Raw genomic sequence first — 16,166 nt, forward strand, 5'->3', positions numbered from 1 at the left:
ACGAAGACAGGAAGTCAAAACTAACTCTCGAAGACCAAAGCACGAGATGAGTGAGACCTACTGAAAGTGTTTTACCAATTCAATGAAGGGACTGCATACTGATAAACAGTACAGTAATTTCACGATTACAAGCCGCACCATTTTGACTAAAATTTTGCTCCCACCCTGGAAATGTAGCTTACACTCAGGGGTGGCCAATACGTGAATAATTTTCTGACATTTCCAACCCTGGAAGTGCAAACCGAGGTGCCGAATCAAGCACCTGCCAGTAAAACCCTGCATTTATGCGATTGTTACATATTGGTTACTCTGTTGTGCGGTGGGTGGAGCTGGGCTCCATGCAGGCAGTGCAGGAGGTGGAGAAGGCGGGAGAGCTCCCTCCTTCAGGCAGCCCAGCCCGGGGAAGGCAGGGGGCTCCCTCCTGCTGGCCCCGCGGTTCGGGGGGAGGCTCCTTCCCCTCCTGCCACCGCTGCCGTGGGTGCCAGCGGGCTCCATCCCCGCCTCCCGCCACGGGAGAGGGGGGGCTCCGTGCCCCCCTGCCACTGCGGCACAGCGCCGGGCCGGGGCACGTGAGCCCGGCGGCGGCCGGCCCCGAGCGGCCCCACTGAGCGGCAGGGCTGAGCTGGGCCACCTGGCCCCGTTGGCAGCCCCGAGCCCTCACGGCCCAAGCCGAGCCAGTAAACCCCGCTATCCTGCGATTCTGTTACTATCTGGCAACTTCGTTGCACGCCGGTCCTCGCTGCGAATGACAGAGCGGCTTATAATTGGGTGCGGCTTGTGTATGGACAAAGAACGAAATGTTTGCCAACACTCAGAGATGTGGTTTATACTCAGTGCAGCTTGTATTCATGAAATTACTGTACTTAAAATGCTTTTTTTTGCATATTTCTCTAAGTTTTATACTTAAAAGTACAAAACAGAAACTGACAATACTGACCTTAAATGCTCTTGGGGTAACATAGCTGTATTTTCCTGACCACATTTGCTTGATAAGCTCGGCATAAGATTTTGCTATTTCACCTCGCATTCCTAAAGGATTGTCAAAATTCAACTCTTCTTGGTATTTATCATTGAGGAAGTATTCTGTAAGAGGAGGTGTGTTGCTCAGACACTGCAAAAAATAATACAGACTTTTTAGAACAGTGATTTGAATCAGTTCTAAACAAAGAATGTTTTTATTTTGCTAAAGCAGCCATGAACTATAATGTCTAGTGCCTGGAAGGAAGAGAGAAAAAACTCTAAACAATCTTTTCCAGAAACAAATAATGGCTTTAAACCAAGACTGGCTACAGCTGTCATTTCAAGTTATGCACAGATAATATCTCTCAAGAGCTTTACCTCAAAATTTATAGAACAAAGTAGTCCAACCAACCACAGCATGCAAACAATCTGTATCAAGATTTAAAACAAAGAAAACAAGGTGTTTCTTGAGACATGAATGGTTTTACAAAACTTGTTTCTGGAAGTTGTAACAGATGTGCCAGGTAGGGAGTGCATATGTGCTTGGAAGAGAGAACCAACAGGGCTTATTAGTTCCAAATGTACCTTATTCAGAGCAACATTCGAAAAAAGATTTATTTTGGCAGGCGAGGTAAGATGAGAATGCTTGGCCTTTTCCTTCTCTTTGTTAATAGCAGCTTATGGATGCTGTTTGAGACAGCAATGTTAGAGGGACTAGACTTTGAATCACAGTGTTTCAGCCCTTCCTATGTTCTTTAAAATCTTGTGATGCTATTTAGAGCTGAAATTAGTCCAAGGAAAGCAAGGACCTTATTTTAGATTAAAATAACCACTTATCCTCTGTACCAGTTTGTCTTTTCTCTCAGCATTTGGAGACAGAATGTTGTAATCACTGAAGTATGATTTACAATTTCACTTTGAATTTTTGTGTGCTACACTTCATACTCCTTTAAACATAAACATTTCCATCACTCAGGAATAATTCCCATGCCAGGCCTTAGCAAATATTCTTAGGAGTTTGTTCATTAAATATTGTAAGCTTTTCTGCATTCTTTCCTTTATTAAAAGATTTGAGGAAAGGTCAAGTATTTCACCAGTCTCATCTGCCTCTCTGTAAACAAGGGGAAAGTTCCACTTATGCTACTGCATAAGATACAAGAATTAGACTGGAAGAATTGCAACTTTATTGAGCAGGGCAAAAAAAAAGTTATTCCTATGTCTGCCTATCATACCTGTGCAATATTACAAAGCAAAACCAGTCACATGCTGTAGAGAGTTGTTTCATGCCTATATCAAACTCCTTCCTTTCTCTTCCTCCTCACCTAAAGCTTTCAGGATCTGTCAACACTGCAAAAAAAAATTCCTGGTATTACAGACCCTTTTGGACACTCAGGGTTGAAGAAATCTCATTTTTTCTCTTGCTATATGGCAAAGAGCTTTTACTTCCAGTAGTGGTGATCCCAGCTCCCCCTACCTCACAGATCTGTGCAGTCCTCTGGATTATTTTTGGGCTGGTTTAGGAGACGAAATCAGTTCAAATGTTCAGTTTAGTGTCAGGAATGTCCAACACAAGGAACTAAATAATACAAAAATAGGCTATTTTTCTGTAGGTCTTTCTGTTAGTCAATGTCCTGACAATGTGGGTTCCACTAAAAAAAAAAATCAGTTACTAGTTTTCACCTGATAAACTGGTTTTGTCACTTTCTCAGAATATTAATTAATATTTGTAGTATAAGTCAGGAAGATTACTATGGATAATTTCCCTCTTTCCTCTAACAATGTTCACATTACAACACGAAATGACACTGATGGTAGTACTGGAATGCATAAATGTCTATCTCAACACAGTTTTGAGGCTGACATTTTTCTAAAGTATCAGATACCAAAATTTTTAAGAGTAGCTACTCAAGCCAGCTAATAAAGTTGGCCGCCTATGCAGATCTTTTCAAGGTAACTGACAAAGCTAAATGATCACAAACACATTTACTCTTTGAAAAGGCTGACAATAGAGAATAATTTAATATCATGATTCAAGTCAGAGGACAAAAAGTATCCAGAAGCCAGTTTGAAGGGAATCCTACATTCCTATTTTTTTATGTCATATGTTGTAGGTTATGAAGGAAGCATTATGAAACTGTCTATTAGAACCAAGACAATCTGCTGGTCAGTGAAATTCCCAGATTCGTGTGTCCTGTTCAACCTCCTGATTCAGGGATTTCTGTTTGTTTCAAAACACGGACAATAAGTAAACTAAAAGTATACCAACAGGTGAAGAATAATAAGCCAAACAAATACAGTAAAACTCTGGAAAACTGTTTGTGAACTAAAGAGGTAACAGAATGGCACTTCATTTCAGGTACTGCTGTCTCTAGAAGTTTTCTTTAACCAACAAAATTTCTGTAATGTTCTCGGAACCTGAACTGCTCAATTAGTGAGAAGATCATGGGAAGTATGGAATAGAAGGCAGAAACTTTGAGAGACAAACCACAGGAGAGAAGGTTTGCTTAATCTTCAGCATGACAAAAGGTTAACACTGAAATCATACTTCCATGTTACACATTAAAAGTTATTAAGAGGCACAGGAAAATGAAAAAGGAAAAAAAATGGTTTTAGTGTTATGTACACATGCACATATATATGCACCTCTCAGTAGCCTCACAGGAACACCGTATATCTATCATGCTTGTGAACTGGAGAAATGAGAAGGACACAGTATGATCATGAATTGAGATACTGAAAATTCAATATTCCTTTAAGTGTCCTGCTTCTTCAGTTTCAAGTGTTACTAAGAATTTCATGCAAGAGACATTGGAATTTCATATTTCAGCTTTCTAATAAAAGACCAAAAGCTGCCAGACTGAAAAAATGATCCAAGTCATAGGAGAAAAAGTGATTTACTTTACATATGTCTATCACACTTTTGTTCATTCACTATCAGACATGGCAAAAAGCACTTAGTTAATATGCTCCTTAATCCAAACTCCACATGCCTATGGCAACTGAAACAGAGCAATAAAACTGCAATAATTTCAGGTATTGGTGAAATATGCCATACTTTGTCTAGATAAACTGACAGTTGTAAGTCACATTAGAGGGAATATTATTCAGCTTTCTGAAGAAAGAAAACTTCTGAAATACCCACTGCAAAGATTGTACAGAAGTCAGGTATATATAGCCACACTGATGGAAAAAACCACATAAAAATAAAAATCTTGGGAAAAATGAATGTTTTTAATGAAAAAATTTACTTTTTTCCTTCTCCTATCTTTCAACCACAAAATGGAAATTTTGGAACTCTCAGGTTTTCACTGTAAAAAAAATAAAAAAAAATTCCACAGAGCTCTAATCTGTAATATCCCACTGAAATAGGAAAGTAATACTTGGGAAACATCCACAGGTGGCAGCACAGCAGTACTTAATGAGACTCATTTTTTCCTCATTTATTTTCAGCTTAGCTTATAGTATATACCTAAGTGAATGTGAATGAAACATCTGCTTGCCAAATACTTTTAATATGGGTTCAAGTATTCATAATAATACCTATTTCATAAAGTCTAGGCACTCCCTTTTGTCTTTCCTGTTTTATTGCATGCTTGGATCTGCAAAAGCAGACATTTAGGCTTAATTAGAAAAAAAAATCAAGCCTTAGGTGTTAACACTGAAATAAATTAATACTCCTTTCAAAAGAATCTGAAAAAAACTACACTAAAGTTCCAATACACTCAAAATAAGAATACTGAATTATTGTTTTCTTTTTAAATTAAGGAACAGTGGTAAGAGAACAGCACTTGGGAGATACACAGTGGTATTTTAATCTTCTTGGCCTTACTCTCAATCAGCTTGCAGCTGCCTGTAATCCCACAGGATCTTACCTATCTCTTCATCATCTATCCTCCAGTTGTCCTGAGCTTCTTAACACTGAAAGCTCCTGCTTGGAAGGGCAAAGGTCTCTTCACAATAATCACTTAGGATAAAGGGGCAAGTCTAACCTTATCTATAGACTGAAGAACTACTAAAGAACTTGCAAATGAATTTAAGATATTGCTAGGATTTTCAGATTTCTACCTAGTATGTTTACAGGGCAAGAACCTTCACACAAGTTTGCCAGACTTGCGAGATGAAGCTGTGAGAAGGAATTGTCCCTCTTTGACATGGAACACTGATAATAACTCTGATGCAAACCATCTTCACTACATGAGATAAGACCAAAGAGAAGCTGTGTGAGAAACAGCTGTGTGGTTTCTGAAGCAGAAATGGCTCCTATGCGAATACTCAGGAAGCCTCAATGCTCCCTGGAAAGCACAGAGAGCTGAGAAAACTGGTAATCAGCTGGAAAAGGGATAAACTAAACTCTGCTTCTGTTTAAGGAAGCTACACTGATCACATCCAGCACAAACTGAATGGAAGGGATCAAAGCAGAGCTTTCAGTACATTAATGGAACTGAAACTATTTCAGAGTCCAATACTCCCAAGTAAACTATTTTGTTGAAAGAAAACAGATTTATCCCAATAAACAATCCTGTGTTAGCACAATTGTGAAGGAATACACCTTAGGAGGATAAGCAAGATAAAGTAGGTGATCAGAGTAGATCAGAGAATCACACAACAGCTGAGATCAGAAGGCATCTCTGCAGATTCTCTGGTCCAACCCACTTGCTGTAACACAGGTCACCTAGAGCAGGTTGCTTAGGACTTCGTTCAGTTAGGTTTTAAGCATATTCAAGGATGGAGGGTTCAGAGTTTCCCTGAAAATCCTATTCCATTGTTTGATAAACCCCATTTTAGAACAAAGTTTCCTATATTTAAGAATTGCATGTGCTCCAGCTTGTGCCCATTGCTCCTTTTTCTTTCAGTGGGCTGGGAGAGTTTGGCTTAGTTTTCTTTTCTCCAGCAGGTACTTCCAAAAAGTGATAAAACCCCTCTGGAAGCTTCTCCAGGCTGAACAGCCCTCAGCTCTCTGCCTCTCCACACAGGTCAGGTGCTGCAATCCTTCATCACCTGCGTGGTCTGTAACTAGATTTGCTCCAGGATATCCCTAAACTCTCTGGGGAGCCCAGAAGTGAACTCAGAACTCAGGGGGTATCTCTCCAGGGCTGAGTGGAAGCAAAGAATCACTTCTTTCAGCCTACTGGCAATACTCCTCAAGTGCAGCCCAGGATGCTGTTGTCTGCCTTGGCCACATGAACACACTACTGGCTTTTTGTTCAGCAGGATCCTGGATGCTTCTCTGCCAAGCTGCTTTCCATCCAGTTGCTGACCCCTACTGCAGTGTGTACTGGTTCCTGGGGTTGTTCCCCTCAGGCACTGAGGGGCTCTGCATTTCCTCTGAACTCTCATGAGGTTCCAGGGCACCGAGGTCCCTCCGAATGGCAGCAAAGCCATCTCATACAGCAGTTCCTCACTGCAGATTTGTGTGATCTCTAGTCTTGCTGAGGGTGTACTCTGCTCCATCATCCAATAAACACCTAGAGCAGCCAACATTCCCAAGGAGAATTCCCTATTTTGCCATTCACAGACTATTTGAGCCCATCTTTTCATTGCTTCCAAGACTATGACAGATCAAATAATGTTCAGAATGCTCCGGCCATAGGCATTACAGCCGGAATAGTCCAATGTTACTTTGATAAAAGCAGGACATGAAATTAATAGCAAGTTAGCACAGTGAAATGCATGCTTTCTGTGTAACTGAAAAAAGATGCAGTGGTGGCAAGAGGGAGATTGCAGCCTGTGATAGCTCAGTGTGTTAAGAACATATCATATGTTCACTAAAAAGCACTTCCATGGATTTCTTAGATAACATAAAACTTGGAACAGTGATTTGTTTGAGACATCCAGTAGGTGAAACTGAAAGATACTTTACATTTCCCTGCTAAGAAAACCACTAAATAATGTATTTGAAAAAACACACCTTCAAGGACATACTAAAGGTACCATGCCAAACTAAAAGCTACACTGCTCAATAAACATCTCATTTTCTTACCCAGAGCACTGTCTTGGTAATCAGCAAACCTGTATTTATTAATTTACACTACAGTTTCTCAGAACTTATTTGAAAACTTAATTCTCTAGATGTAACTGAAAAGCAGTGAAGTTAAAGCTGATATAATTTCTAACGCAGACCTCAGAATTAAATCCATTTAACACAACGGGATAATGATGTGACATGTAGCAAGTTTGTTATGCTGTGTAAGACTCCTAAAGGCAACAACCCATGCTTAGAATACTAACCTAAAAGGTTACTTTTGAATTACATATATGCAAATCATGTATACCAGTTCAATTAAGGTTTGAATAAGTAATTAAAATTATCCTTATTTAATCAGTACAGCTTGATGAACAAGGTAGAATCAAAAAAAGCCTTTCATTATGTCGCAAGAATTCTTTGAATTCAACTTATAAAACATAATTCTGGTTGATGCACCAGACAAAAACACACGCTTTTCTTTCCAACAGCATAATGATGCAATTCACTAATCAAGAGAGGTTACATGTAGCATTTTTAGTTAGAATGGACACTGCAAAATGTGTGTCCTTCCTCCTTTTCAGCTTAGCCATCTTTTGCATAGCACGCTAAAAAAAATTTAATTACTTTCTGCACTGTTCAATTTCTATTCAAGTACCCTCACGGAAACACGAAACAAATTTAATTTTTTTTTCAGAAACAAATCTTTAGAAACAAATTTAGTTTTATGGATGCCTTATACCAGTAAGTATGGAATAAGCATGGAATAACTGTATATACCACTAACAGGTGGGGGCTAAGTGGCTAGAAAGCAGTTTTGCATTATATGACCCAGTGGTCCCTTTGTGTGGAAATGTGATCCTGCTGTTCATCCCCATGAGAAAGGTACCCAGCTGCAAACTGGGCTGGATTAGCAACTGCAGTCAGAGGCAAAAGGGAGTAAATCTTCCCCTCCATTTGGAATTTGTGAGAAGGATGTCCTGTTTAAGGGCTCCTCAGTGTAAGAAAGAGCAGAGAAAGTCATCAACATGGTCAAGGGGCATAAACCAGGAACCGTTGCAATGACCAAGGAGGAAAGGAGGATAACAACTCTGCAGCATGCTAGGTTAAGATGGAATATTTTCATACTCAGCAGGAAAATATGTGAACAAGGACTTAAATACACATAGCAGTTTTTTGACAAAAGACTGCTCCAATGACAAAAGGTGAGTTCAAGAACTAAACAAAACCAAACAAAAGTCCCAGTTCTGACTGTTAATTATTCTACAACTGCAGCTTCCATTTAAAATTAAAACACTAAGGTTTCTTCAACTTGGTATAGTAGTAGTAGATATACTAGTATTTCTCTTGGATTCAGAGCAAAGAAACAACTAACATATTCCTGCAAAATACCTCATCCATGAAATAGCTTTTCTGAGAGGAAAGGTCAAAGGAAAATATTTTCCAAAGTTCCTGCATGTTAACCTGTGCACTAGCAGTACATAATGAATCAGAAATAAAAGCCCAGCAATCTTTCAGTCATCTACTTTTTGACACTTTTTTCTACTACAATTGGCACTCAAGTGCATTTCAAAAGGAAAAGGCAGTTTTTGTGACATATGGGCATGGCAATTATTACAAAAAGCAAAGAATCCCACTTCAGGAGTTCACTCATGTAGAACACTGGTCAAGCTCTCTCTGACACTGACCATTCCGAATGCAGATATGTAAATCAACTTTTAAAGTATAACAATAAATATTATTTCCTCACTTTTAATCTTATCCTGCTAAGTTAGTTTTGAAGCATGATAAAATAAAGTACTATTTCCAAGTAATAACACTAGGTGATTTTATTTTAAAGTACATACCTGAATTGCTGAATTCATGAAACATGTATTCCCCAAGTTACTCAGGCCACACAGGCCTGGCTGCTCATTGTGTCTTCCTGGCTCTGAATAATCATAATTCTTATAAGCAGTATATGATGGGAGACAATAGTTTGAATTTTTCACACTGTAAAAAAACAAGACATCTTTCACAACGTAAACATGTACTCTATAGTACTTTAAAGCATACAAGTACTTTATAAACTTAAATGATTAAAAATGTTAAACTAACTTCTGCAAACAAGTAAAGATTTAAAACACTTAACTTTTGTAATAACATTATTGTCAACTTAAAAGTCACCTGTGCAAACAACCAAAATCAAACATACTGCAGTAACTGCAATTATTACATCCCTACCCCTTTTTTACAGGAGCAGCTTCACAGCTTACTCTATTCTTCATTGCTCCATCATATTTAAAACACTCAGACTTTAGACACCACCAGCAGCAATCAATCATTTACGTTCCTTTTGCATCCTGCTACTGCAAGAGTGAGGTCGGTGGGAATGGGAATGCAGAGTTACAGGTGAAAGCTGAGATTTCCAAGGCCACTGTGGCATAGCTGCCTCACTGCATCAGACAGTCTATTTATAGCTTTCCTGCTAGGACAGCACAATCCAGCATGCAAATGCAGAAGAGCCTTGAGAGGAAAAGGAATGCGCAAAATGCCTTGCAACAACTTCAATATGAATCTATCTGTTCGGAGAAACTGTAGAAGACTGAAATAGGTAAAATGACGATATTTAAAACAATTTGTTTCTAGATCAAATACAAAAATATCAAATACAAATTAATCCTCAAAACAGTAAAGTGAGCATTTCTGAGAACACTAGGAAGGTAAAGAAATCTTCTAAGAGGATGTTTTGCAATATGCTAGAAAAAAAACAGGCAACCACAACCACTTTAACCATTTCAGACACTTATTATGATGAAATCTGTGTGACAGTAGCTTTGGCTAAAATTCAGGAGTATTTCTGCAGCTACTAAGCATCATTTCACAATTAAAAAAACATGAACAAAAATTTGAAAGTCAGATGCTAAGAATGATAAGGAAAAATATGCAGTGCAAAGAATCAATCCCAATAAACAACTGAGATTTGGAACTGCAAAAGTCTGAGGATGCAAGTGCTCACTGGTTACACTCCAGCCATTACTCCCGAACACTATCAAGCCCTTTACTGAATTCCAGCTGTCTCCTTGGTGCACAGTTATTCACTTTTCATAAAAAACTGGGGTTTTTTTACCAAGCTATCAAAGATTTCCAACAGAACGGGATGAAAATTTCTCCCTTTCAATGGTCTCAGAAATTTGTGTGGTTTATAGCTTTACTGTCCATAAAGCTCCTGTTATGAAACCTTTACATCAGCTCGTTTCTTTTCAATAGCTGACTTTCCCATTAGTCCTTCCCTTTTTTATACATATGCATTTTCTCTGCTCTCTGGCTTGCCCCCAAACTAGCTAAGAGGTATTGTGTTCACTGGTCATTCTCAATGAAAAAACTACACAAAATTAGTGTTCAACATATATGAGAGATCCCCAGGAAAAAATTACCTTCAATCTCCCTTTGCAGTTGCAGCCCAGTTACTGCAGTGAACTCCAATTCTTTTAAGCTGGCAAGCCTTAGTTCCCCCAGGAATCAAAACAACAAGCTTCTCACTGGTGCTAATGCAACCCCCACAATATAAACAACCCAACAGTGCACAGCAGTAACAGAAATGCACATGCACAAGGGTACACAACAAGCTTCTACTTTCAGCCTTACCTCCTTCCTACTGTTGTCCTTACCTGTCTTAACAGAGAAAACTTTTCACATGCTTAACAAAAAAGAAGTCTCTTTGAAATTTAGGAGATGTAGGGGTAATGAACAAATTCAATTCAATTCTTCTAGGGATTTTCATTTTTATTTCCCTCACTGCAGCTTTTCCATCTTCACAAATTGCCAACTTTGGAGGGACACTAGGAAGCTAAGGAAATGCAACTACTATTTTGTGGCTGTAGCTTATTCATGTGAAAGGTTATCTCAAACTAGCTGAGTACCATGAACCATAATTTAGCTCAAGATAATTGTAGTGCAGATTGATTCAGTGTATATTTGCTCTAAGGGACAAACTGTCAGCTTACTTCTCAAAAGGGAAAGACATTTCTGAGCTCTTTCAGCTTCTGTACTGGCCCACAGAAATATATTTGAGGGGTTTAGAGATTAAGGTTACCACTCATCCTGTGAGTATCTTTCTTCCATGGTTCTATGATATTTTATCAAAACATATCCTACAAAACACTGCCTTGCCTACTGACTAGGAGATGTCTCTACAGCTCTATCAGTCTGCAAATTGTTTTGTTGTGGAAAAATTATTTTTATATAAATTACATTGTTGCTTTGCTTTGTATGCTTTTTAGCTGGATGAAAAATAAATTATTATTAACAGTCAATAGGAAGTAGCTAACAATGGAAAGCAAGAAAAGATGCAAGTCTACATTAATTTAATTCAAACAGAAATATCCTATAAAAAGTAACTTGTGATAATTGCATGTCCCCAAGCCTCCAGCAGCTTTTCCTGCAAAACTTTCCTACCTTTAATGAAGCAGAATGGTAGTATTAGGATAAGCCAGTCAAGTAAGAGCAGTAACAGAAAGAAAACACTAATGGTTCTTAGAAAAAATTGCTTCACAAAAGTAAGGCAAGATTTGAAAACATTAAATCATCTTCAGACCCTTGAACAGAGTTCTTGAAATGGCAAAAATGGTAAAAGGTTTCCAAATGAGATTTTATTATCTGTAAATATAGAAATTTTGGACTGCATATGCGAGATCTGAAATTACTTGTTTGTACCATCTGTATGTGCCTTTCAACACCAAAGCAGCTTTCAAATGGTGATGATGAACCCAGAGGACTCATCAAACAGTTAGACTTTTGCACAGAATGGATTCTGAACAGAGCAGATGGAAAAAGCATCACTAGTTTTAGAAAAGACATAATCTGACAGTGGAATGCCACATACCAACAGGTATATACATAAAGGAATGAGCCCAGAAAATAAAAAGTTTGGAACACTTACTGAGCTCTGTAACATTCCAACCATTTTAATGCACTGTCAATGTATTTTTGTGACCAGACTCTTTAAGAAACCTATTATCAGGTTTCATCAGATTTTAGAAACATCTGAAGCAGCAGGAAAGGGCCATGTCACTACATAAAGATAATTATCTTTACTTTTGTTCATTATCATTGTCTGGAGAGTAAAAGATAACACTACAATCTACTTAAATTACCTCTGTCATAATATTTGCTTATGTGTCAGGTACGACATGAAGAAACTGTTTCTAGAGGTAATGTAACGCAATTAACACTTGTACTTCTTAGAATAAGCATATTGAAATATACCAAGCACACCAACAAAGCTGCCAGGTGTTCGTCTTGACAGGATGACACTACTAAATGATGCAAACAAGTAATTTTAGGAGCCTAAAGCAATGGTTACAAATGAAGAAAATAGAACAACTTTTCACTTAATTCCCCAAGCAAAATCCCTGTTCAAGTGTTTTTAATCCCCATCCCACATAATTTTAAAAACACTGTATGGGATATGAAATGTATTGCTTTACTAAAAGCAATAAACAGAAACTCCAGTAAGACCTAAAAGATGCTTGTCTCTCCCTGCTCTTCTGAACCCACTAACACATATGCTAATCCTATGTTAATCTTTCTACAAGATCATCTGTAAAGGCAAAAGAACATCAATGATCAATTATCTGGAATCCTCCATTCCATCAAATGCAAACTCACATTTTTACAGAAATGAAGGCTGCAGACTGGGTAAAATTTGCGCAAGCTATTTCTGATATCTAATGTATGACTACCTCCACACAAAATTAAGTATCTATCAGGTTGAGGCTTACTCTTATACAGAACATCTCCTGGGTTAGAAAAACATTACACAAATGCGTACCATACAAAGCAACCTGATTCTTTCATATTTTTAACATAATTTGTACTCTCTAGGTGAGCTCTAGTAATTGCAAAAGCAGGTTTGCAATGACTAGTATTTATGACCATTAATACACACACCCTGTTTGATTTTTCTGCCTTATACATCATATTTGTCAGACAAAATTATCTTCAAAACAAATCCTGGTATTTTCTTTCGAGTCACAACATCTTATGCCCATATGGAGATCAACAGATCCTAGAAAGCCACAAATGTATACTGTCACTAATGTACTAAGGACATGTGCAATAAATATAAGAGGCAATAAGGCAGAAGCATAGCATGGAAATAAATTCCAGACAAAGTTGACATTAAGTAGTTAATTAAGAAAATAACAAAGATAGTATTAATTAATGAAAAAGAAGTACTTACTTAGACAAGAAAATATTTGCAAGAAGAGTGGAACATTCTTAATGCATAATTATATAATAGAATCAAATACAGAGATGCATCTTTCCATTTAATATTTGAAGCCAAAAATTCTTAATGCAAAAGCATGTACTTTAAAGTACAAAGTTTATTAATCGATATCACTGAACACAGACTCTGAGATAAGTGCTGTTAAAGATTCATCTGCATTGCATCTTGTGTTAAATTATTAATTTGTGATTTATAAAATATTTTAAAGCCATCACAATTGGATTATTGCATTGTAAGGAAAACCATATACTTCTGCACTGAATGTCTTGCATAACATCCAGATGTACTGTGTTCTGATATACAAGAGAAAAATGACTGGTATTTTGTAACTACAGAGTACATGTACCTATTAACTGATTTACAAATGTTTAAGTTAAATCACTTAAAAAGACCAATTCCTTATCAAATCTGAAATTTTTATGACTTCCTTTTAAGCAACTATTTCTGTTGACAGTCATAAACTGTAAAATAAGAACAAAGAAACACACTCCTCCAAAACCCAGAATTTTTCTTAAGTTCTAAAAGCTCACATTTTGGCTCCAAAAGAAACCAAGAAATAAAATTAAAATCAGGTAAATGACATGAACACTCCATCTTTAAAAGCTGCAAGAAGCTAATGTTAAAAAAAAGAAAAAAGTAAGCCTTGAAGTCTTGATTTAAAATCACAGCTCTCTAAAAAAAAGTCACTGTTAAGGGCTGGGTTAGGCAATACCACTGCCTTCTGCTTAAACATTGGGAGAAGAAGAAATTAGTTCTCAACTGGAGGTTCAGCTCTGATTGTGTAACTTTTTACACAATCATATATGCAATACTCTTCTTATTTACGACACATTCACACACAGTACAATGGACTGCAATTACATAGGTTTCAATTTGTTCAACAGTGAGAGTTGGGGCTACTCACAGTTGGTAGAAGCAGAAGTGACACTTCACCCCTTAGGAAAAATCACTTCTGATAAGTGCAGTATTTAACTGGAAGATATTGTATATTTAACATTTATGTCACCTTTTTAGTATTTAACATCTTCAAATGTTATTACAAAATGCTTGTTTAGAAAAATACTACAAATTTTAATGAATTGTAAGAATAAGGCTCTTCAACTTCCCCCAGCTTGCATTTAAGACGAGTGCTCTCTGGTTTCAAGCATTTGAAAGATGCTCCATTATCTGTTAAAGTGAAATAATTCCATGTTTTTCTATATTCACCAACTTTTCTTACAGTTGTGTACAATAACAACAGAAAACTACACACAAAGTTGGTCAATGCAATATAAAAACTCTTTTAGAGTTTTATCACATTATTTATGAAAAAACCTTCTAATTCAGAATATAAAGGAGAAAGCATGTAAAAGTGGTAAGTTTTCTTATTAAGCCTTTGTTCACTGTAATAGTCAAGCACTCAGTCTGATCTCTCTCAAGTCTTCTAGCACTAAGAAACAGACGTTAAGATCCTGGCTACATTACAGCTAACATAATTCAGCTCTCATGATTTGAAATCAAAATGTGATGTCACATATGCTGCTCTAATATCTTAGGAGCAATGAACTATGGAAAATCTGATCACCATAAGGACAAGTACTTTTTACTTTTCTTGCCTTTCATTTAAATTCAGGCAGGATAATAATAGCAACAATGTATTTCTAGAATGATAAACTCTAAATGAAGTCTATGCCTTTCCTTACGACACCCAAAATTCTTTTCAGTGTCTTCCCTGCTGAAGAGTTACAAACATCTCTAATGTTGTTTCACTTCTTGATGTCAGCGTTACCTACACTGTGAAATACAACCAGTAACAATTCACAAGCCAAATACTGCAAAGCAATTAAAAATCCTTAAGCTAGGAGTTATAAAACATTGAACTTTATTTATATCACACAGGGGTGATAAATAATGTTTTAAGGTATATTGCTTACTTTCTGTTGTTCATGTTGTTATAATTATTTGATAGAGATGGAGAGATCTTTGGTAAAGTTGAAAAATTGGATGCACCTGGGGACCTTTAAAAATATGAAAATGATAAATTAGACAAAAATGTTGAGGTATTAAAAACTATGAAAGAAAGATAATAAATGAACAAAGCAGATAATCAAGCATGGAAAAGAAATACTTTTAAAAAAGTGGGCAAAGCACTAAAAATACCCAGGACATGCAGCCCTCAGAATCTGTCCTTCAAAACCTGAAATACTTCACAGTACTTAAACTTTCATAATTTGTTGAAGAAACAGAGCTATAAAAAACTGAAAGCAAGCACAGGCCACGGTGCTAAAAAAATTGTTTTCAGCTTATAGTATGACAGTAGGTATTTTTGCCATTCTAAAACTTAAAATGTAAAGTTTCTAATGTGAGAATTTTATTAATTTCTCATTTAAAATTAAATGGATGTTGAGATGAGATACAAAAGTGATTAAGATAAACACTTCAAGGTTAATTTAGCAGCAGCATGGAACCATTTAGTTAAAATTGTCTCAGTAATATTGTTAGAAAATTTCAGGATATTATGCACGCTAAATTTTTAAAAACTTTTTTTTTTTTTGCCAAAAGTAGAAACATTATGACTTATCCCCACGATTTAAGACTACTTTAATATACAAGAATACTGATTATTTTCATAACAAAGACCTCTGAATGCAACAAATAAATACAATATTTACACTGTCTTGCAGTGCATTTTTCTCAAGCAAATCTTACAAGTGTGCAAGGAAAAGACAGCGTAACTTCCTAGTTTTGTGGGCCCTATGTAACTCCAATTATATTAGAGTTCTGTCTGTCTTTGAAAAGCTTTGAAATACACATCTCTGTATTAAGAGAAGAACTTCTGCATGCTCAGGACTTTTTAAGTACCTTTCAAGAACTAAACTCCATGAAGAAATAAACATTTTTACACTGGGAATTTTCCCAAGTACATTTTCATATTTACTTTCAACTTTCTATCAATAAACATTTTCTAAAAGAAAAATTGCTGGGGAAGGGAAA

At 36.8% G+C, this 16,166-nt stretch overlaps 1 protein-coding gene across 2 annotated transcripts in view; it reads right to left on the bottom strand.

The window, feature by feature from the left end:
- The window catches only part of USP15 (ubiquitin specific peptidase 15), a 58,689-nt gene that overhangs the window by 10,789 nt on the left and 31,734 nt on the right, over nt 1-16,166 (bottom strand). Inside the window, exons 7-9 of one of the 2 annotated variants that reach the window (XM_033058099.1) lie at nt 15,107-15,190; nt 8,770-8,914; nt 938-1,111 (exon numbers count right to left, since the gene is read on the bottom strand). In XM_033058099.1, coding sequence (XP_032913990.1) covers nt 938-1,111; nt 8,770-8,914; nt 15,107-15,190 — 403 coding nt within the window. The remainder of the gene's footprint in view (nt 1-937; nt 1,112-8,769; nt 8,915-15,106; nt 15,191-16,166) is intronic. The other variant, XM_033058100.1, reaches the window with a different exon arrangement.

Source organism: Catharus ustulatus, chromosome 4 (genome assembly GCF_009819885.2).
Source record: "Catharus ustulatus isolate bCatUst1 chromosome 4, bCatUst1.pri.v2, whole genome shotgun sequence".
NCBI lineage: Eukaryota > Metazoa > Chordata > Aves > Passeriformes > Turdidae > Catharus > Catharus ustulatus.